General features: G+C 43.0%; 1 protein-coding gene across 1 annotated transcript in view; it reads left to right on the top strand.

Annotated features, from left to right (window-relative positions):
• The window catches only part of nbeaa (neurobeachin a), an 82622-nt gene that overhangs the window by 9242 nt on the left and 50424 nt on the right, over positions 1–22956 (top strand). The window contains exons 2-5 of the mRNA XM_031872573.1: positions 16278–16509; positions 18826–18926; positions 20687–20782; positions 21043–21164. Coding sequence (XP_031728433.1) covers positions 16278–16509; positions 18826–18926; positions 20687–20782; positions 21043–21164 — 551 coding nt within the window. The remainder of the gene's footprint in view (positions 1–16277; positions 16510–18825; positions 18927–20686; positions 20783–21042; positions 21165–22956) is intronic.

Raw genomic sequence — 22956 nt, 5'->3', positions numbered from 1 at the left:
ACACACACACACACACACACACACACACACACACACACACACACACATCTGCTTTACTGTGAAGTATAGCTAACTGTGAAGCTATTCATCATGCTGCATACTGCAGTGGCCGAAGGTTGATTATATCAAACTTTGTAGAGTGTGTGTGTGTGTGTGTGTGTGTGTTGAACTTCAGCATTCAAGAACTACTTCTTATGTTATTTTATACCTTTGACATCTAGCATCTCCCTGCTATGCACATACGTCCCCTGCAGCATGAAAACCAGTCATTAAACACCACATTAAACTGGTTGGTAGATCTACACTCGCTATCAAACCAAAACATTTTCTGTTTTAGTGTCTTATCGCTCACATCTGCAGTCTGCACTGGCTGAACAATGAACCAGGACTGCATGTTCTCCCCCTGAAATAGACTTAAACTAGCGAATGCAGATGAGAGCTACGATCCCTAAAGGAATTCATCTAATAACTCCACTTCAGTAATGACAGAGAGCTGTGGATGAACGAGAGGGTTAAACAAGGATCTTTATGATTCAAGATGGGGATTCAAGCTCAGCTTGATAAGAGACAGGCCTTGGTAATGCTTTGAACACTCCAGAGAAAACGAGTTCAACGGACCAAACAGTGGCACAATATGCTGCTTTATTGTTTCCCTTTTCTGTGGCTGAGACGCTGCAGCGACATCGTTTTTTAGCACAGATAATGAAGTCCTGTCTGAGTGCTCTGGTCCATGCCAGCAAGGGAAATAAAGAACAGTATCCTCATCTACTGTGGAGAACTGAGACTTTATTCAACAATATCATTTTGTGTGGGGGCCGACTGTCGCTTCAGTAGTGTTGACCTCTATAAAGTGGAGTAACGTCTACCTGAGCAGAGAATGAAGTCGCTCTCCCTCTGTGTGTTTAGTTGGACATAGCCGGGCCGGCTGCTCGTGCTTTTATTGCACACGAGCGCGCCCCACGAGCTAGCTCACCGCCGCCGCCCTGCACTGCGCTCATATGGCGCTTACAGCTGATCACACTGTTAGCTGTTTGAACGCTGTTAGCTCTGTCAGCACTTTTGCCTGTGGTTTGCGCTGTTCGCCGTCGCCATGTTGAGAGGCAACAGAAATGCTCCCAATTCTTGTATTTAGCATCTTTAAATATCATCGTCTATGGGCTGTACTCTGCTAACTGACAATGCTATCATGCCAAGACTAAGCAGTTATAATGTTTACCATATAGTCTCCATCTTAGTTTGGTGTGTAAGCATGCTAACATTTTAGTTTTGCAGGTATCCGCTAGTATTGTTGTAGTAAGTATTGGACAAATTCAAATTTTGACCTGCAACACAAATAATTTTGTGTTGACTAAAACATTTTTAGTTATCTGTACTGATATCAGTGCAATACCCCGTTGGTAAATAGAGATTGAGGATTTTTGCAGTGGTTTCACTGTTTTACCGCTCCCCCCTCCTGCCTCCTCATCCACATCGTCCACGCTGCTCCTCGACCCTCACCGAGTCACCACGCCATTCAGGCTCTGGTTCCAGGAAAACTATTAGGCTGGAATACCAAATGTGAATGCAGAGAAGCACACTCTTATAATAATCTAATGAACGGATCCAAAAGGGTCTCGTTAGAGTCTGTTTCTCCATGTTAGCAAAGGGACAATTGGACATTTTAGATCATACTCAGTTACACAATGAATTGATGAAGTGTTGCAGTACTGCATGAATCATGCACACTTTTTATTTATATATATATATACATAATATATATATATATATTGTTTTTCTTGCCTGGGGGACTGAATTTGCACTGGGATTATTTTTGCCTTTAAACTTAATATTTATGGTTTAGGATCTGTCTGTATTTGTTTTTCAGAACTGACTCACACACCCTCCTACCTCAGCCGAAGAGTTATTTCTCTTCCTGATATTATTTTTCACTTTACAATAGCACCTTGATATATATATAAATATATATATATTTTTTGTTTCTTTTCGTTTCTCTGTTTGGCCTTCTCCTGTATGATAGCATGAGCTCTCAAGACTGTGAGTGCATGCTCTAGCAATAGGCTTTGATATTTGAGAATGGATTTTCTGCTGATGTGACCTTTTGATAGGAAATAGTTTTTGTCACATTTCACGTTTGATATCCTCGTCTTTTTCTTTCTATAAGGAAACCTCTTGATAACACTCAAAATGGGTGTATTTAAGAATATGATACTATTGTCGTAATTAGTTTTATTTGAACGTGTTATATTATTTGAATGGCATTAGTCTGGAAATGCAGTTGGTCTATACCTCATTGGACGCTGCCCAACTGAATGGCGGCTGCATTGGGCTATTTAACTCTGAACTCAGCTCACTAGCTCTCTACCTAAATGAATCATCTACTGATCAGCATTTCAGTCTCTTGTCTACCTTATTTACAAATAGATATTTGTTGCAGATGTGAAGCATTTGAAACTGTATCATCATTCAGAGTTTCATATATTATTGCAGTTGAAAGTTTTACTTCGGTTACTCATATCTATTAGTTATCCACCATGCAAATGTCCTCCAGGAGGAAGGCACTGTTTGTAAATTATTCCATCGTAATGGAAGCTATGACATAAAGTATTAATGTATTAGATCCCCAAAAGGCATGCAAATAAGGCAAACTTCCCAGTGTAAAACAGAAGGAGCTGATGTGAAAAATATGGTTTATGTAAAAATTTCGCATTGGTCAAAATATGCGAAAGATCTGAATCGTAGTTGATCACCACAAATGCCAACTTCTAATGGTCCCTTTTTTTTTAAAAGGTTTTACTTCCAAAGTACACGCCTCTGACAACTGCTACACTGTTACTGCTGTACTTCAAACAGTCTGAAGACAGGCCTGTAGCACAGGAGAAGTTGGTGCGGATTATTTGCGCCAAACGTTTAAATATTAACAGTTTTTATCTAAATGTTTTAAATTATAATATGTCGAGAGACAAGTTTTTCTTCAGCATGACGGGTTTCTGTGTGTTTCGTTTGCTTAGAATTTGATTCTCTGGTGGTCTAACTTGACTTATGATTATACGTAGAGTATATGTGTGGTCTTTTTGCACAATAACAAATTACTAATCGTGCTCCACTGACCTGTCCAACCCTACTTTCTATGTGTGTGTGTGTGTGTGTGTATGTGCGTGTGTGTGTGCGTGCATGCATGTGTGTGTGTGTGTGTGTGTGTCATTCCCGGCCCTGTCTTATGATGATGGATTACTGAGACTCGTTGGAGCTGCTTGCTGCCTCTCTTATCCTCCATCAGCTGTGGCTCAATGGAACAGTACTCTCCATTGTTTCAGCGGATGGCGAACACCTGCACAATTCACAATTCACAATGTGTGTGTGTGTGTGTGTGCATGTGCGAGTGCTTACAGTCATGCATGCACACATCCTATCTCATACACTCAACCAGACCAAACAAACAGATTAGTGATCCTGAGTTGCCACCAGCCTGGCCTGAGTCTGGTCTGCAGGGCTTATCTGCTGACCCTTGAACTTAACATCAGCTAGTCTACACCTGCCTCATCCCACAGACAGACACACACGAACGAGTGAGAAACACTGACACGGCATACGAAACACATTTTGTTTTGTTATCCAGTCGACCAGATTTCGGTCCCACGTCTCTATTTTCATCCGTGATCAGCCCAGTGAGGTGTAAGCAACATGCAGGATGCCCTGTAGGACTCCACTTCCTGTCAGCTTCTTTGAAATGAGCACATTTTGAGATGGCCTTGTTAAAGTATATCAGCCTTAAGTCCTTCCTTCCTCAACTCCCATGACATAACACACGAGGATGCCCTCGTTGCTGCCTGTCTTGAGGAAAACATTAAAAGAGAGGAAAACTGTGTTGCCACTTGTCCTCAATGGAATGCGCCTTTTTTTCCCCAAGTAGAAGAGGGCGAAAAGACACTTCAATACCTCCTCCTACACATTATGTCTCCTTCGTGCTCCCTCTGTCTGGTGGAATTCAATAGCAGGTGCCATTTGTTTCATGCTGTCCGTTCAATGGTGCCCTCTCAATCACCTCTTCCTGATGCTATTTTCTCCCTGCCTCGCAGTTTTTTCGCTCAGCTCTTTGTTCTTTCTGTCTCTCTGGATGCCTCGACACTCCTCTCTCTTCTCCTCGAGACCTCTTGTCCCCTGCTGAGAGAAGCTGCCTTTGGTCCTTTTCTATTAAACCAGAAGTCTTGAGGTCTTGACACATACCTTTAAAACTGTTTCTTGTCTGTTAGGCCCAGGCATTTCCATGCGAGAGGGTAGGTGTTCCCTTGGCTACCATTGCTTTTTGATAGAATTGTCAGTTTCAAGTGTTAAATTATCAATAATCACATTTTTATTTGTTGATATCCTGTGTAGCAAGTGGTGATTCTGGAGTATTTTGTTGTAATTTTTGTGATTTCCTTTGATTTCCTGTAGATGAAATTTGATTCCAGTGTTATCTGCTCATCCGCTACTGAAACATGTGTCCCAATACTTTCTACGTGCCTTCTATTAAACCACATTTATTCCTTCCTTTTTGTCTTCTTTTCCTGGGAAGGACCCAGCTATCACTCGATGACACTGGATGAACCGCAAAAAAACTCAATTGAAAAAAGCTATAGCTCGAATTGTGGTGGTAGATGGATGTAAATTTATTCATGAGAAAGTGAAGTGGACTATTAGCTGGGAGGCATGATTCTAAGTAATATTCCAACACGGTTAGTCTCAAACACATAGCTTCTGTCACTAAATGTAAATGGTGAATTTCTTTTGCAGGGAATATAGAATTTAAATTAAAATCTCCAACCCTCTTATAGTTAAAAACATGGCAATATTTTGCTTTAAATGGGAGAAATTCCAAATCCAGATCACCACCAACATGTAGCCAGTTGTTCAATGGCTCACAGGCTGTCTGTCCTTCAAATGTAATAGAAATCCGTAAAGATATCTTGTAGATATCCGTCTGACAGACAAACCAACAAGGCAAAAACACAACCTTCTTCGTGTATAATGCCCAACTCTGAACAAACTAGATGCACGCTCTCATATTTGTTTGTGTATTTGGTAGCATGAATATCTTCAGACATTTATAGAACCTTTTTTTGCACTTGTAGTTGAAGGATGTATTCACTCTTGATGCTTTTTTATCTGCAGTTTTTATGATATTCTGTTGAGCATCTAGTTTGGTAACGGTGACAGCTGTGTGAGTCTACAAACAACGTGCGTCATCACGTGTGTGTGAGAGAGAGAGAGAGGATCGCATTAGGTGTTTTTTGGAAGACAAAAAGGGAAAGAAATCTTTTGTTTGTTGCCCAACAGCATGTGACGAGACTTATTGCTAGATCCGTTACTAAGCCTCTTTGGCCAATCAGGGGGCAGACATTTTAAACTGCGGTTGGATGAAGTCATAGTCGTGATCACTTGGCTGCGATCCTCAACCCCTGTAGTGTGTGTGTGTGTGTTTCTGACCTGGATATTTTTTTTTTTTCTGAGAATATCAGCCAAGAACAGTACGGCTCTGTTTTGTTGCGGCTCATGCATCTCACAGCTTCGGGATTTCGTGTCAAAGCCATATTGTGCTGTCACAGACTTTTTTAAGTCCTTGAAAATGTCTCACGGTATTACCACAGCAATTAGTACACTTGCACTTTCAGCTGTTTGTCAATGAATTCCGCAGCCGTAGTGAAGGATTTCCACTGTAGATCCTTTCACGTTGTCAGTGGGGAGAGCAGGAGCTGTCCGTTGTGCTGAAAGGAGTCTGCTGCGTTTGTCGTCTGTCTATCTGTCATTTCTCTCTGCTTTCCCAAGCAAACATTCACACCATCGCTGTTTCCGTTTCTGCCCTGTTTGTGACGTCTGGCCTCTCTTGCTAGCGGTCTCCCTTTCCTCTCTTGATCTCTTCCTCTTTGCGGTTCCTCTGTTTTCTTCTTCTTCTCCTCTGCTCTTTTTAAAGCTCCTTCGCCTCCCACTCCAGTAAACAGACTTTTGAAAAATTAGTTGTTTTTTTTACAAGCTGCTCATATGCTAATAAAATGGCGCCTCATTATTATTGGATTATTTTGGGAGGATTCTCTGCTTCCTCCCCCACCCCCACACTCTTCCTCTATCTCCACTCCTTCATGTGCTCCTGCTGTCATTCATGTGAGTCACTGCTGCTGCCGTGTGTGTGTATGTGAGCGTGTTAGTGACGAACTGAGAGAGAGTGTATGTGCGAATGACTGAGACCTTTTTGCAATGAATTCTTTCGCCTTTTTTCGCCCTTTGAACGCCGAGTATGTGTGTGCGTGTTGTGGCTGAGTTTGTCGCGCGTTGGTGCGCGTTGGGCTGTATGTGTCTGTACAGTATGTTTTAAGCTTGCACTTGACAAGCTCTGAGTCAGATGTTGGAGGCGGGGGAAAAAAGGCACACTGAACTGGTCTGCAGAGAAATGGAGACTTGCATAAAGACAGATCACAGCAGGTATTACTGTCTTATCTCGCCTTCTCTCACTCCTCTTCTATCCCGCTCTCCCTCTTTGGTTTCTGGCAGTGTTAATAGAAACTGACAAGCCAATGCATGCGAACACTCGATAGCTTTGCTTCTCTTTGATGTATGTACAGACTCACATTCACGGTTATTTTTGCGGAAACTGTGCCCAGGGTACAGCTCTTGGCACCGTGAACGCAATTCTCTGTATTTTGAATCTAATGGAACTGCAGAGCGTACAGTTATTTGCTAAATTGGAGGTAGCAGTTGCTTGATTGGAATTTGTCACGCTCACTGCACAGCGCCCTTGACAGGATCACATGAGCTGATTGGAAACGAGCCTTCCTCGACAAAGGACCACAATATTTATGCATAAACGACTTTCCCCAGATGCCACATCAAGCCATGAAATGGTGCAGTCCAGAATAGCACATTATTCATTCAGTGCTTCATGGTGTTGCTGGAGTTTAGACCTCTTCATGGCACACACATTTAAAATGTATTTTTAGCACAATGTATGGCTCTGTTCAGTTATCGATCAATTAAACATACAATTTGCAATTCAGTTCCTATTTAGTTTGCAACTTTCCCAAAGAGCTTTTTAAAAACGTGTGAAGAAATTGATTTATTTGCAGATTCTCAGGATTTTTTTCTTTGATGTTTTATTATATGCATTAATGCAGAATTCATGCATATTCCGCCTTGTGATTGGCTCAATGCATGGCTGGGATATGGTCTCAAAACTATCTCTTTGAACTATAAGTCTCCTTCTGCTGCTGACAAATGACCCTGATGAAGACCCACATATTGTCTCAATGAATTAATGATTTTAAAAACATTTTGTCATGTAAAATAAAGACATTTTATTTTTGCACAAACGCTACAGTTTGAATTGCATTTCATATCTTTTTAGACCATATTCCACCCGTGCAGTGAGCCCGAAGATGGTATGAGCACAGTACACAATGTGGTCTATGCTTATGAAGGAAACAAAAAACAAAATTGTATGTGGGGAAAAAAAATAAAAAATGCAAATCCTTATCCAGCGGATAAGCACTCTAAACCAAACCTTTAGCCCGGCTTATTTTCTCCCATTTTTCTGTATTGGCTCCGTGATTGGATGGCTTATTATGTGTGAGAGGGAAGTGAGAGGGATGAGAACAGTGTTGATGTCAAAGAATGAAGTGTGGTTGCTGCATGGAGCTGCTGTATGTGGCTGATGAATCCGCTTGTAATGAACTGCCATCTGCGCTCCTTGGAAAATGCAATGTATAAAAAAAGCAACGTGCTTGTTGTGGTTTCTGTCGGCCGTTTGAACCCCGTGGTTCTTGTCTTCTGATGTTGGTTAACAAAAGTCTAGTATTACCAACAGCTTTGTGTAGGGGGAAGATGAGAGGAGGTCCAGACTCATTGAGAGTGGTCGGATGAAGATCTGTTAGTTTCCCAAGATCCATAAGCCTTTTCTTACACATGGAATCCAACCCTGGGCAGGGGCAATACTCATGTTGATAAAGATGTTATTATTTAAGGTTTAGTTAGTTACGTTTTTTTTCTTTTTCTTTTTTTACAATTAAAAAACCGGAAACATATTTCCAACATATGCAGGCGCTTCAAATAAGACCAGGAGTCCAAGAGAGATGGCCGCGCTAGTGCTTTGAGCTATATGCTAATGTCAGCGTGCTCACAATGACGGTGCTAGCATACCGACGGTTAGCAGACCCGATGACGGCGCTAGATCGGATCGGTATAACCAAAGGTGTCCCAAATCTATCCAAGGCAATATATGCATTACCTTCCAAAATATTAAACTCTGGATGAAATAAATGTCAACCTGTCGCTGATGCTAGATGAAAAGTCAGGGGGTCACCGAAGTCAGTAGGGTTCATCCTCTGGGGACCACAAACGGCTGTGCCAAATTCCACAGCATTTCATTAAATAATGGTTTAGATATTTCAATCTGGACCCAAAGCGAGCGGTCAGACATTACCATCTCCGGAGCGTGCTAATAAATAAGCAGTTTTATCTATTATGCATCGTCTGCACATGCAGTGACACTCATCGTAGATATGACAGACTTCAAGCACACAGTGGCTTGTTTAGTGTCGGACTTTGTTCGATCAAATCACTTTCATGTCACCGAGGAGACTTTACTGCCTTGAGGGATCTGCAGCACCGCTGTTGTTTTTGTAGTGCGTCTGGCAGACTGAAGACATGTGCCCGTGTCACTTCATGTTAATGTCTAAAAAGCTAGCGAGTTCACAGGAGTGACTGAGATATTGTTTGACAGCTAAATGAAATTACATGTTCATAAACATTTTAGCATTTAGAATTGACTCTTAATTGATTCATCACACATCCACATGTAGCCTTCCATAATGTATAGTGCTACAGTTTTTATGGAGGGGAAATTCATTTGTTGTCATCAAACATTTCTTACGAGGTTCTGATATTTATACATTTTATACTACACGCACACACACACACATGAACCTGCGTTGCTTGTGGCCTTAACTACCTTTATATCCCCAGTGTGGATTCATGTAATTATTGTGATTTTGCAGTGTCTGATGTGTGTGTTGAAACCTTGTTTTTCTCTACTTACCTCCTAAAACTGCTCCACTGTGATTTCTGCAGCGTACTTGACTTCTCTCTTCCTGTAAAGTCTAAAGTGAAAGCCCTACACTTTATGCATAAAAGCTCTTAACCACTCCATACTCTTATGGCTGATTACTTTTATTTTGCTGACTCGTGCGAGCATGTGTGTGTGTGTGTGTGTGTGTGTGTGTGTGCGTGTGCGTGTGTTGACTGTGTGATTGTGATGTTGTCGCTCTGAACAGGGTTTCGCGCGTTGGGGGCTGTGTGTCGTCCCATCTGCCATCTGTGCAGACACTGGTACAAAGGCCCATGGGAAATGCAGTCCGAGGGGCTCCCCCCCCTCCTTCCTCTGTGTCTGGAGGCTACACTCAGTCAACATGTCATTGTTGATCACCATCACAGAGACAGAGACACATGCGCTGCCCTTTTCGACTGCGACTCATCGTCCCCAACGTTTTCTACCTCCTCCTCTACTGCAACATTTTTCCATCACACTAACTTTCACAGAGTTACTAACGTTGTGCTTCAAATAATACTTTTTTTGTATTATCAATTTATCTAATTATTATGTTTTTAGGATTATTAAATTAATCGTTTCGTTTTTAAAATGTGCAAAAAAGTGAAGTCCCACAAGATCTCCAGATTGCCTCTTTTGTCCGTCTAAAACGCAAACAAAGAAAAGAAGCGAGCGGACATATTCAGGATGCTCGTTTGTCTGGCAATCAGTCCAAAAATATTCAGATTAGTATCATGTGATCCAATGAAAGGTACCAAGTCTCTTGACAGTATTGCATGACAAATGACCTAAATCATCATCTGATGATTTTCTGTGGATTAATCAATTAATTGTTTCGGTGTCAAATTACTCTCCATAACAGATATTGCCAATATCTTTTTTTGTTCTGCCCTAAATATTCCTGTCGTCCCTCGTCTTTCCAAAAGCCAGCGAGCCTCTTTGATCGATCCTCGACCAAAAGCACTGGAAAACCAAAGATTAGAAGAAGTGTGTCCTGAATATGAATCTGAGCCGCTGACGGATTTAAACTGCCGCTTTTATCAATGCTGTTGACCAGAAATGAGGTCAGAATGGCCAAACAGAATGTGGATTATTCAGTGTTTAGTGGCCAGTTTAGCCCCAATGTAATCCATATCTTTTTTAGAGATTTGCTGTGGTCATCATCGAGGCGCTAAACCCTCCACTGCACATTGTGAGGCTGTGGGCAATAAAATCGCTCTGATAAGAAAGCGCAATAGCATCCAGCTGCCCTCTCGCCCTCATTGTCTTTTTTTCGCTCCACACACACACACACTTTCTCGTCACTGTTTTCTCTTCTTTCCGTTCGGCCTCGCCCTACAGTTCACACCGTTTGTTTTTCTCCCTTTTCGTTTCCCTCTCTCGTTCCCTGTTTGTTTTTTTCCTCACTCTCCTTCAATCCTGCTCTCCTGCGCTCTCTGTCGAGCCCTCTCTGCGAAGCGTTAAGTGTATAATCGGTGATCTCATGTCTAGATGGGCCTCTCGTCTCCTCACTCGCTCAGCGCACAAAAGGGACTGAATGGCCGCGGCTCGCTCGGGGGACACAAACGTAATGAGCCACACAAGCACACAGCTAACAAACACGTGCCTCTCCAGCTCACTCCCAGGGGCTTTTGAAGTTGCATATTGATGATGCCGGCTCCAAAGGCTCAATTGTAATGTGCAGAGGCAGAGGAGGTGGCCATTGACCGACCACTCGCCTCTCTGACCCGGCAGTAATGAGCAACAGGTGCCTCTTTTCGCCAGGTTTGGCCCGTGAGAGTCATCCAATATTCAACAGTCAGTCGTAGTAATCAGCCAGCGTAATGGCTCGTTTGATGTGCCATCACAGCACTATACATAATGGACTGTGGTGGGTCCGTGTGAGATTGTTTTCAAATGAATAATCATCATTTTAATTAATGTAGACCCTTTCAGAGTACTACTGAGGAAGTGGAAATTAGGTATGAATAAAGGGCAATAGAGACAAAAAACATTTGTAGGGAAACCAATGATAAAGAAAACAGGCCTCTTCCACAAAAGATAATTTAATGTGTCACGGTAGGAAAAACTACAGGTGTAAATATAACATAAATGATGGCGGAATTCCATTTATTTATCACGGGCCTGGTATTTATTACGCTGGTTAAGTGCGATGAAAAATGCTCTAGACATGAATCACACAGCATTTCTCAGATTGGTCAAGATTGTCACACTGAATCATGCCAAACCATCAAAGGAGAAGATATTTTAAGGTTTAAAATATTTGTGTACCTTTACAAGTTAGGCTACCCCTTTTCTGGTGCGAAAATAAGTAGTAAACATGTAACGTCTGGATGGCTATATATGTTTAGCACGGGCAAACTCGAAGGAAGTGAATGCTCATTTCTAACAGTCCCAGTGATAACAGAGAATGTCCTCACAAGAAACAATGTCAGCAATGGTTGTGAGCTCTTGTGGTTTAACAAACCACTAAAAGTGTCTTATCTCTCAAATAATCACTGTTGTCTCACAAAAGCAGAGGCGTAAGTACTGTGACATTGCTTTAGCATAGCAGCAACAAAGAAGGTAAGAGTGGAGGGTCAGCTCATTGTTTAGCTGTCCGGCTTTGACTCACTCTGACCGCTCTCGTGGCGTTGTGGACGTAGTGGAGCATTTAGCAGCTAAAGAGGCGGATATTTCCCTCAGGGGTCAGTAGAGACAAGCATGACTCCGTATGTAACCGCTGGATGTGTAAATAAGCAACTGTTTGCCAGCTATTGCAGGTTATTGCAGGTTTAACCACAGTTTAGGCGGCAGATTATAAATCACACACTCCTTTTTTTTTTTTTACGGTCATGACAAATAACCTATGTTGTTGTTAAGGTATCAAGACTTTTTGGGACAACAACAGCAGATATTTTGACTTGACGCAGGTGTCTATTCAAGTGCCCCAGTAAGCCGTGACAGTGTGACAGGGAGCCAACATGCACAACACCGGGAACCTGGCACTGAAGCGGCTCAGTGGAAATCCAGCCATCATTCATTTTTATTTATTTGCGCCTGTGCCTCTCCTCCTGTGACATGTCGGAATGTCTTCAGGGGAAAAGGAACTGTTTCTGAGCAGCGTGGCTGGTGAGAAAAGAGTCGGATGCACAGAGGGAGTGTTTGTTGTACCGACCTCTTACGAGAGCTGGTTTTGGCAGGTCGAGGTGCCTGCTCATATAAGCTCTTTGTGGTATGAAAACCAGCCAGTGATGCCGAGCTTACTGCCAGCTTCCTCCCGGGTCTGAATGAGCAGCACTGCAAAGCTGGTCAGAATTAGAAATCACAGCGAGGAAAGGTAACAAATAAGTGTGCGAGTACACGAAGTAAGAAATCGAATGACTTCATAGTAACCACAATGCCCACTAGACAATACAAGTAGATTAGTCAGTGAATGAATCCAGTGGAAGATATTCTTACATTTCAGGCTGTTACTGACGGTGTTTTCAGGTCAATCATGACTACACTTGATGCTCTGAAGCAAGAAATACTGATTTCTGTCTCGTCACAACACAAGGGGGATATTAAATTCAATATTATGCAGTCTTGAATTTTGTTTATTTCCAGTGTGAGCACAGCTGAATATTCTACGTACAGGAGGCATATAACATGCAGACACGCATTCATATGCATCAGCACATGAGTGTGAACCTGTCAAATGTTCATAAAAACCAAGAGGAATATCGATTGTGGGAAAAGAAGTTGTCACGACAGGTTCTCACCCGCTCGTTTCCTTGCTGTTTTTTAATTTTTAAGGAATAGAACATACAGACATGAGCGGCACTTGGGGAGCAATCATTGTCATAGTGCTGCCAAAACAAATGTCTTCAACCACTTGCCAAGCAGACAGTGAGGTCAGTGCTCACATTGCCTCAGAGGCGAGGGGGGGGTTGTACTGCCAAGCCCCTTTATCCTAAGGCGAGTGGCATAATGTGGGGCCCTGTTTAAGTGTGTGTGTCCTTTACCCACCAGGGTACGTGTCGCGGGCGTAAAGGCCTCTTGTGCGTGCTCATTGATGTGATTGCTCGTCCCTTTTGTGCGTTTTTTTTATTTTTTTTCCCTCCAGTGGGGCCCCGCTGACGCAAAGACGAGGGATGGGAACCGACATCGTGGACACACGGGGGTTTAGGGTGAAGGAGGAGATCGGAAGGTTGCGACTGTTTATGCAAAACAAGCATGTTCCCTCGTAAAAGTAATTAGTAATCTTTTGTCCGTGTGCAGAGCGGCAATGATGGCGCCGCTCGAGTGCGCTCAAGTGTGCTCAAGCTGCTCATGATCAACCTTACTGCCATCTAGTCAGCATGTTTGTTTATACATCGATTAAAAGCCCTACTCGAGCCAATAATGGGTCGCGGAAATGCTCCATCATTTTTATGGAAGCCACTTAAAATGGAGAACATCTATTTGATGGAGCGTTTTCATATCGGAGACTATTTCCCCCCCACATCCTTTCTTTATTTCAGCTCTTTCTGTCTCACTGTCCTTTCCTCTTCAAGGCTGCTCACCTGACGTTCTCGGTCCAGGAGGCTCTCCTTGGCAGTGCCGCCCAGGCTTTAGTTGCCTTTCCAGATATTGTTTCTGTTGGAAGAGAGATAATAATTATCCGGGCACTTCCTTCTTTTCCTGCCTCCCCCCCGTGTGTTCCTGGCACTTGCCCTCCTTTTTTTTCCCCTCCGTATCGTTGGTCATGAGACCCAATTTGTTGCTGTCGTTTGCATCACCCCTCTCATCTTGCTGTGATGTTCTGCACACGGGTAACAAGTGTGAACTAAGAGAGATTGTGCCTGTGCTGTACATGTGTAGGTATGTCCTGGGGATGTGTGTGTTCCCGCGTTGGAAGTCGCTGCGTATCTGCTAGTTTCTCCAAAGAATACCCTCTCTCTCTCTCTCTCTCTCTCTCTCTCTCTCTCTCTCTCTCTCTCCTCAAGCTTCCTCTGCTCTGCGTGGTATAGTGAGCACCTTCCGACTGCTTATAGAGATGTTGTAGGACGCAGCGGTCCCCAGCGGGCTCTGTAATTGGGAACCTCAGAGGAGAGGGGGAAAATTCGATGCGGGGATGAATTAATTCTTCCCCCTTTTATTCCATGCCTTGTTCAGAGGTCCTCTCTAATCTGTGCTAGAGTGCACTGGATCAATTCACTTCACTGAGAGAGAGAGAGAGAGAGAGAGAGAGAGAGAGAGAGAGGGGAGGGAAAGGGATGAGGAGCTGGTAGAAGAATATGGAGATTGTACACTTTTAATACAAGTCTAACACCTGATCAATCACAGGGTGACACGAGGTAAACTTAACGCCGACCCACGAGGCTTTAACCATTAAACTTTAAGTCTCACTGGGGCTGAGGCCGAGTCTGTCGATAGGCCAGCATGTGATAAATGCCGGTGTTTGCTAATGATTGCTGCAGCCATAAGGTTCAATTTTATGTCAATACTATTGTATATGACACTATCAAAGACACCAGCATTTGCTCTTGAATTTTCTTTGTTCTCTTGCAAGGTGCTCCAACAAGCATCCGGGTTAGGGGTCAGTTTCTTTAAAGCAAGACACGTTTCCATCCTAATACAGCTCAAACTTTTACAGAAATGTCAGATCTAAGTCACATAAAACCATAGACTGTATATATGAATACGACGTAGTCACAGAGACGTCACCCATTGGTTTGTGGGCTACGGTGTTGATGCCTAGAATTAGGTATTTTGTCGGTAGCCATCTTGTTTTTTTTTTTTTGCAAAGGTGACATGAGAGGGCGGAGCTAAATACAGCCGAATGCTGAATAACAATTAACTTTCATGAACTGAAAACACGCTGAAGCCCCGCCCTAAAGCACACCCTGCTTTATGGTCTACTTTACTCTAAATTGAACCATATTTCACAAAATGAACATCACGCTGTATTGAAGAAGACTTGAAACTAGCGACTGAGACCATAAACTCATGTTCACAACGTTTACTAAGCTTACTAAGCTTTCAACCACCGTCCAACGATCACTGTCAGCGGACGGAGTTTTGCCCAGTTGTCAACAAAAGCATCTCCTCATCTCCTCAAGATGCGGGTCAACTGAGAGTGAAAAGACAACATTCAATGAACTCCCAGCTCTAGTTGGACTTTATTTTGTTGTTTAGTCACACGCGGAATTAATTATGAAGAATTAACCCTTTGTTGAAAACAGTGAAGCTTCAGTTTTCATATATCACTGGCAGCACCGACACCACTCGTCCTCTCGTTCCCTTCAGATATCAGGAGACCGCTCTCTCCTTCGTCTCCTTGTGAAACATACTGGCTGTACTTGAGTTATCCATCACTCTCATCCTCACTGCCTGTGTCACAGTCCGACTAATGTCTTTTGTTTCTGCTCGTAATCTCTTCGTCTGCTCATAACCTGTTGCGTGTTTACTCTTCCGTCAGATTTAATAACCTTAATGTTTGGTCGCTTGGCTCGGTGGTTGCCATGGTGACCACTTCCTGGGTCGCGTGGTGTGCTGAGGATGAGCTGCGTGGGTATTACGCTTTGTGTTCACGTCGTGCAAGTGTGTGTGTGTGTGTGTGTGTGTGTGTGTGTGTGTGTACGTTTTGTGAGGCTTAGCGATATGACGGCTGTAATTTCACAAGTAATTTCAGCCATTAAGAGACGGGACATTTGCACTCGATTTTCCAAAATGATGATGTCCTCTGACTAATGCTGTCTGAGAGGACACAAGCCGAAATGTGTGTTAGTCAGTGTCCGTGTTTGCCCGCATGGTGTGGATCTGAGGCGGTAGAAGGGGGGGCCAATTTTATGCCTGCTGTATTTTGAGAGTGATTGCAGTTCGCAGAGGAGAGTGCTGTGCTCCTCACATTAAAGAGAGAGCAGAGGAGATGTGCTGTGTGTACATGTGCGTATGGTCAGATGAAGGACATTTATTTGTTGCTGTATGTGCCCCCCCCCCGGCAGAAGAATGCTTCCCTAACCCGTAATCAGCATCCATCAGATGCCGGGCTTACCTCTGCTACAGACAAAAGGTTAAATGCTTCACTAAATCATTTCTTTCTCTCTCTCCTCCCACTTTCTTCACCACCCCTTGTTTTTCCTTCCCTCCATCCCAACACTGGCCCTTTTCCTGCCTCCCAAACCATTTCCCCTCCTCCCCTTCCTGTCTTCTCCATCCTCCTCCTCCTCCTTCCCCCTCTCCCTTTACCCTCCTCCAGCTGGTGGGCGGCGAGTTTGACCTGGAGATGAACTTCATCATCCAGGAGGCGGAGAGCATCGGCTGCATGGTGGAGTTGCTGTCCCACTGCGAGGTGACGTGCCAGGCCGAGATCTGGAGCATGTTCACCGCCATCCTCCGCAAGAGCGTGCGCAACCTGCAGACCAGCACCGAGGTCGGCCTCATACAGCAGGTGCTGCTCAAGATGAGCACTGTGGACGACATGATAGCAGGTGAGCCAGCCGTCCATTTGTGAGCATTTAGGTAAAGACAGTGAACGCACAATGGCAGAAAAAGATACGGAGGGGTCATATGTTGAAATGCAGATGTGAACACAGCCACACGTGAAATTATTTCCACTTTCCTTTTCATTAATTTGGATAAAAGGTCAAAGAATAAGACAATATCATCTTAATATCGTAGTACAATTTCCCTGAATAATATATGAAATGATGATGACCTGCATTACTACCCGGCTGCAAGACAAACGCACACACGTTGGGAGACAGCTTTTCTGATTTTGATATATCTTAAGTTTCAGTAAAATGTTAATTCATTATTCTTAAAATATCATTTTGTGCTGTATTTTAACAAATTATTAAATCTGAAGTAAAACTTCAAACACAGTTTTACTACAACGGTGTTGAAATCATCACGTGTCTTGAGACAGAAGCTGAAGATTAAAGCTGTTTCTGGTGGAGAAGTAATTATTATTAAGTAATTCTTCTACATTGTATTATTGTTGAACTTTGTGCAAACTAGTGGAAGAAGCGTTTGCTTTATTTACTTTTGACCATTTATCCTTGTGGATAAGAAAAACGTTCACGGTTACTTTTTTTTTCTCCAAAGTCCATAGTCAATATTTGAAGCTTTCTTTTCACTCTTTTCCTTCATAACAGAACTATTGAATGTGTGAGTGTTTGTTTGCCCTGCAGTCAGACATCCATAAAAAGCCGCTGGTGCTGCAGAAGCAGAGTTATGACCCCAGTATATCTCCGCATGTGCTGCGATTCGTACGGAAGGCTATATTGCAAAACAGCACGTACACGGCCGTCTTTTTACATGATCATATTGACCTCGACTTCCCTTTAATGATTCCTTGGAGTGCGTGTCCTCTCCTTCCCTCCTCCATGGTGTCCTCTTTGTCCTACCAACCGCTGCAGGATAATGTGCTTTATACCTTCTATGACTTATTACTGCTCACCACACCAGAGCACATGCCGCTTAAGTCGATTTAATGCCAATTCTCGCAGACTCCCCTTCTGAACCGTGATTCTAACACTTTTTAAAAGCTATTTAAAATGCCCTACATTGGATTGATCGTACCAAAAACGGAGCTTAGGGGTTTTGAATCTAGGACATTGTGCATTGCGTTTTTCCTCTCACACCAAGCACCTCAGTGAGCTAGCCTTGTGCTTTATTCCCTGTCGCTGGGCTCTGGCTAATGAAATACTGTGGGAGGACTCTATTCATATCCAGCAGGCCTAATGGGAAAGAAGAGCCTCTGTAAGCAGATTGCCTCGCTGTGAGAGGACCGCGCTGTGTAGCCATATCACACTGATCTGTTGTGGCTGTGTAAAGTGAAAGTCAATGAGGCAGTCAGGTCATTTTGACTAAACAAATGTCTTTTTAACACAATGTACTTTTTAATTATGAGGATTAGGGGAAAAACTTTTGACTTTTGAAAACTAGTTTTTGTCAATTTTATGACATCGAGTCATTGTCGGTTGTTAAATAGACTTATTTGCTTTCTTGGCAAGAGTTAGATGAGAAGAGTGATACAATTCTTAATTGAGGAATATGAAGCTAAAGCCAGCAGCAGATTAGCTTAGCTTCCCATTAAGACTAGAAGCAGGGGGGGGGGGGGGGGGGAGTCACTGGTAAGCCAATTTTTTATTTTTATTTTACATTTTCCCTGGCTTCCAGTCCTATTCCTAAGCTAAGCTAATCACTTGCTAGTGTACCTTTATATTTAGAACCTACGGTGGCCTTCAGGTAACGTAAAAACGCAAAGGCCCTCTCTGGAGACGGTGTTTGGTTTGTCCGTTCTGGGCTACTGTAGAAACATGGCGGTGCAACATGGCGGACTCAATGATGAGTATCTGCTACCTATGTAGATACGTAGGGCTCATACTAAACTTGTTGGTTTTAGCTTTGTTTACCTACAGTAGCTGGGGGTACTTAACTGTCAAGTGTGTTTGGCCTTATATTACCTGAAGTATTAAAATCAATGTAGAAAAAACGCAACAAGAATTGACATTGTGATGTACACATTCAAGGTATTTAGTACTGCTGTGAACAGCAACTCTGCTCCAGATTCGAGGTTGCTTGTATTTTGTTTACAGCGGAGGGGCTCTGAGTACTTTGAACACGAGATTGCATTTTGACTGCAGGCATTAATGACCTCACCTTATTTTATCAGAGAAGTGACGGACGAGGGCTGACTCACTCAAAAGAACACACACACACACACACACACACACACAGATATTCTGGTTGTTTCTGCTCTCCTGCGCTCACTCTCTGCCTCTCTGTCTGTGTGTCCTCAGACCTCCTGGTGGACATGCTGGGAGTCATGGCCAGCTACAGCATCACAGTGAAGGAGCTGAAGCTGCTCTTCAGTATGCTGAGGGGAGACAACGGCATCTGGGTAAGTTGGTGGACATTTAAAAGACTTTTAGGTTGTGTGTGCTTATCAGTTTATTGTTGTTGTTGTTATTATACAGTAACATTGAAGATAAACATTGTAAAATAGTGGAAAAAAGTCATCATTATATTTTATGTATTTATATAAGTGACCTTACCCCATTGCCATATTTTGTAGTCAAAGTAAAAGCAACATTTCAATGCAGATTAATTCAGAAAAAATGCCCAAATCAATGATTATTGTATACATATATCTGTGTATGTGTTTAATGTTTTTAATTGTTTTTAAAATCAAAAGAGATTCAGGATTTCATATTGTCTATTTGCTGCAAAAAGCACATTTCACTTTTTCTGATAAGCCAGTATTCCACAATTAATCGTCTGGGAAGCTACATTTATTTCATACTAGATTAATTGTACAGTATGAGCTTGTTTGTATGTCATTAGTCTGGGTGTCACTTAATGGGATGGTTGTGCTAATAGACAAGAATAATAGAGGACGGGTGTGTATCTATCCGTGTATGTCTGGATTCATTTGGGAGTGTATGTCAAGACAAGGGCAATTTAGCTCACGTTTAACTTTTCTTTCCCTTCTTGTAATCAATGTTATTAATGCAACAGAGGTTTGAGTGTGCTGTTTTTGTTTGAGTGATCGAACCAAGATAAAAAAAAAACTAGCAGGCTAATCAGCGGTGAAGGTGAAACCATGAATTCAGTATTGTTTTTCTCCAGGTGAGTCCCTTTGGGAAGCTTCTCATTTCTTAAGCAACATCCTGCCCATTATTCACTCTATATAACCACCATCTTCTATTACTAACATCCAAGCAGCTCCACAGCAGTAAATGCTTTGCTCAAGGGCTCATTTTCTCTCTTCTTCCCCTCTGTCAGGCTTTTAATTCATACGTTTTCTCCCTCACTTAAACCTCATGAACCACTCTTACACCTGCTTCAAGCTTTCATCCTGGAAATACCCAACTTTACACTGTTAATTGTAGAATTTTTGCCTAAATTATTCCTCACAAATGGAGAGAAATAGGCCTTGCAGGTGCTGATTTTACTTTTTAAACCTACACTGTCAGGTTTACTTTAACTACCTCTTGATGAGATTAATTCAGGAGTTGACCGCCAGGAGCGCTGAGTACAAATTCCACTAACAGTGCTACTTGCTGTTGTCATCCCAACTGCTCCCCGTAGTTTGCTGATTGGCCAGTCACAGGGTTTAGGTGATGTTTTTAAACCAAACTGTGGACATTTGGGACGGTTCTGTAAATCCGCTCTCTTGTTGGGTTAGTGTCCTGGCTGTGCGATGCCTCGGCAGCTGCTGGTGTCCACTTCAATAACACCCTCGGTCCCTTCTCGTCAATCTCCCCTCTGCTCAGACTCCAGGACAACCACAATCAACAACCCCTGGTCACTGATCAGTGGTCCATAGCAAGCCCATCATCCATCCCTTCAGCTCTCTCTCTGTACCTCCTCTGTCTACTAACCCCCCTCCTTCCCCCCTCCCATCCACCTCGCTCCTATTTCCCAGTCTTTTCCGATTCCTCCGCTCCCAGCAGCCTCCGTCTCTGGAGACAGATCGATTAAGGGTTGCCATGGTATTGATGAGATGTTGTCCAGAGAGGGCGGACGTGATTGAAGAGTTATTGATCCAGTGGGGTTGTGGTAGAGATGTGATGTCACACAGAATCTCCCTGTGATAGTTTCCTCAGATGGCACATAATATGTACACTCTCTCCTCTCCTCTCCTCTCCTCTCTTCCAGCCAAGACATGCTATCAAGCTCTTGTCGGTGTTGAACCAGATGCCTCAGAGACATGGTCCTGATACCTTCTTCAACTTCCCAGGACGCAGTGCAGCGGTGAGACTGATATACAAACACAGACACCTGAGCGTCATTATCAAAAATATGTCAAATTGATTCTTTTATGCACCCAAATTGCTAAAGAGCCCTTCATGGCATCCTTTGTTGCAGTCAGTCAGAAAATCTTAATTGGCACTTTGCTTCACCAGGGCAAGGAGTTGAACGGTGAAATGTGAAGTAATGACTAACTGAGTGGTTTATTGATTGCTATAAACATTGGCAAGAGCTGAACTGAAGTGTTTATGCTCCTCCCCCAGGCCATAGCATTGCCGCCAATTGCCAAATGGCCTTACCAGAACGGGTTCACTATCAACACCTGGTTCAGACAGGATCCACTCAACAACATCAATGTGGATAAAGACAAGCCGTACCTCTACTGGTAAGTAGGACGCCGTTCACCTGAACTATTATGTAATGAACATAAAACCCTTGTAATGGGAACTGAAACCATCTTAAGAAATCCACTCTTTACCACTTTAGCACCGTCCGAATATTTCTATTGGCCATACATATTTCATTTCTTTGCCTGTTGTGTTGACCCCCATGACATATGTTGATATTTTTGCCAGCGCAGTTACAGAGGAATTAAAACATCAATGTTAAACATCAGGTCTTTGTGTCAGTCCCTCAGGATCCCAGATGAAGGGCTTCTTTGTAGACTCTCCATTTTCAGCACAGAAAATATTGAAAAAGAAAAACAGAAGTACCAGTTTTTCTACCGACAGTACTCAATGCAGCACAGCTTTAAGAAATTGTACTTGTTAAGTAAGAAGTTTACCCCTTGTTGACCGTACAAACTGCCTCTCTTGCTTCTGCCATCACTATCGATCCAGGCAAGGAAAAGCACACAGCTGAATTAAGTACAGTAGAAGTCAAAAGGCATTCTGGTTAAAGTAAGAAGAAACTAAGTGAAGTCAACATGAAAGACAGGTTTAGGGTGAGTGCACTGTACTTAATCACAGTGTGAGAAAGCTGCAGACTCTTGCTCAATAATCTCCCTCATAAGCTGTCAACACTGGACCGGGTAGGTGATTTAATACTTATGCACAGGTAACCAAAGTTTAGCTTGCTGATGGATTCTTGGATGTTTAAGAGGGTGGCCATGATCAAAAAATGTGTTTCAAATGAACATATTTTAAATCCACACATCTAAGAAGCTTTATTCAGATAATGTGTGGCATTTATATATATTATATGTGAGGTAAATGACTTCATCAATACATTTTTTTAATTCACCAATTGTTTCAGCGCTTCCAAAATTCAAAGGTTTTTCATTTTCGGGAGTGTTAATGTTCTCAACTGGTTTCACACCATCAACCAAAGTTCTGTTGGCCTCAGACACAGAACTGGTCACATGGCTGACACCTTCTACAAGATTAAACATTTCTGAACAAATCTCGTATTTAACATTTTTCTGCAACTTTCTGAACAATAAATCCAGTCACTGTCAACATGAAAAGAGTTCCTTAACTGGCACATGATGAACATTCAACTCATTAGACTGAATGACACAGAATGGAAGTTAATAGATAAACAGATAATGAATTAGAACATAACGTTAAATGTCAAGGCACTCCATTACGAGGGTGCTGCTGGGCGGACGCCTCCGCTCGTCGGGCAGCTCCGGACCTCGCTGGCCTCGACGTTGGTGTTGTAAGTGCAAGCCATTAGCCACTATGAAGCTTCATTAGCTTTGACCTTTCATTTAATTGAACTTCTTTACTCTGCGGCTCCACCTCTTCGCTCTGTGACGCTAACCGGCGGTGTCCTCCCGCCACCTCTCTCCCCCTCACAGTCAAACATGAATTCGTTATGAGCAGAACGTTTTTGCTGAAGAATTGGGGAGCTTCCCGTCTATAGGAAGGAAGACAGGCATCTGTTTATTCCATACCATCGCAGGGATGAGCTCTGATCATGAGAAGCATCGTTGCGTAATCCTATTGCCTCAGTAACAGTTTGTCAAGTTGTCATGGTAAGTGTGGAGGGTGCCCCCCCCCTCTCTCCTCTTGCCCTGGTCTTATCATCCTCCTCCTGATGCAGCTGCTACTCCAGCCGCCTGTCTCATAGTGGCCGCAGAAGCAGCAGCATGAAGGCCGCGATAACGCACCATGTTCTCTTCTAACATGCACCAGGGATTCACTTGAGAGGGATTTATATCTGCTCTCTGGCTC

The sequence above is a fragment of the Anarrhichthys ocellatus genome, unplaced genomic scaffold, assembly GCF_004355925.1.
Source record: "Anarrhichthys ocellatus isolate YVR2014 unplaced genomic scaffold, GSC_Weel_1.0 scaffold65, whole genome shotgun sequence".
In the NCBI taxonomy this organism is placed as follows: domain Eukaryota; kingdom Metazoa; phylum Chordata; class Actinopteri; order Perciformes; family Anarhichadidae; genus Anarrhichthys; species Anarrhichthys ocellatus.
Note: the sequence above shows the minus strand (reverse complement) of the source record. Positions and strands in the feature narration are given on the sequence as shown.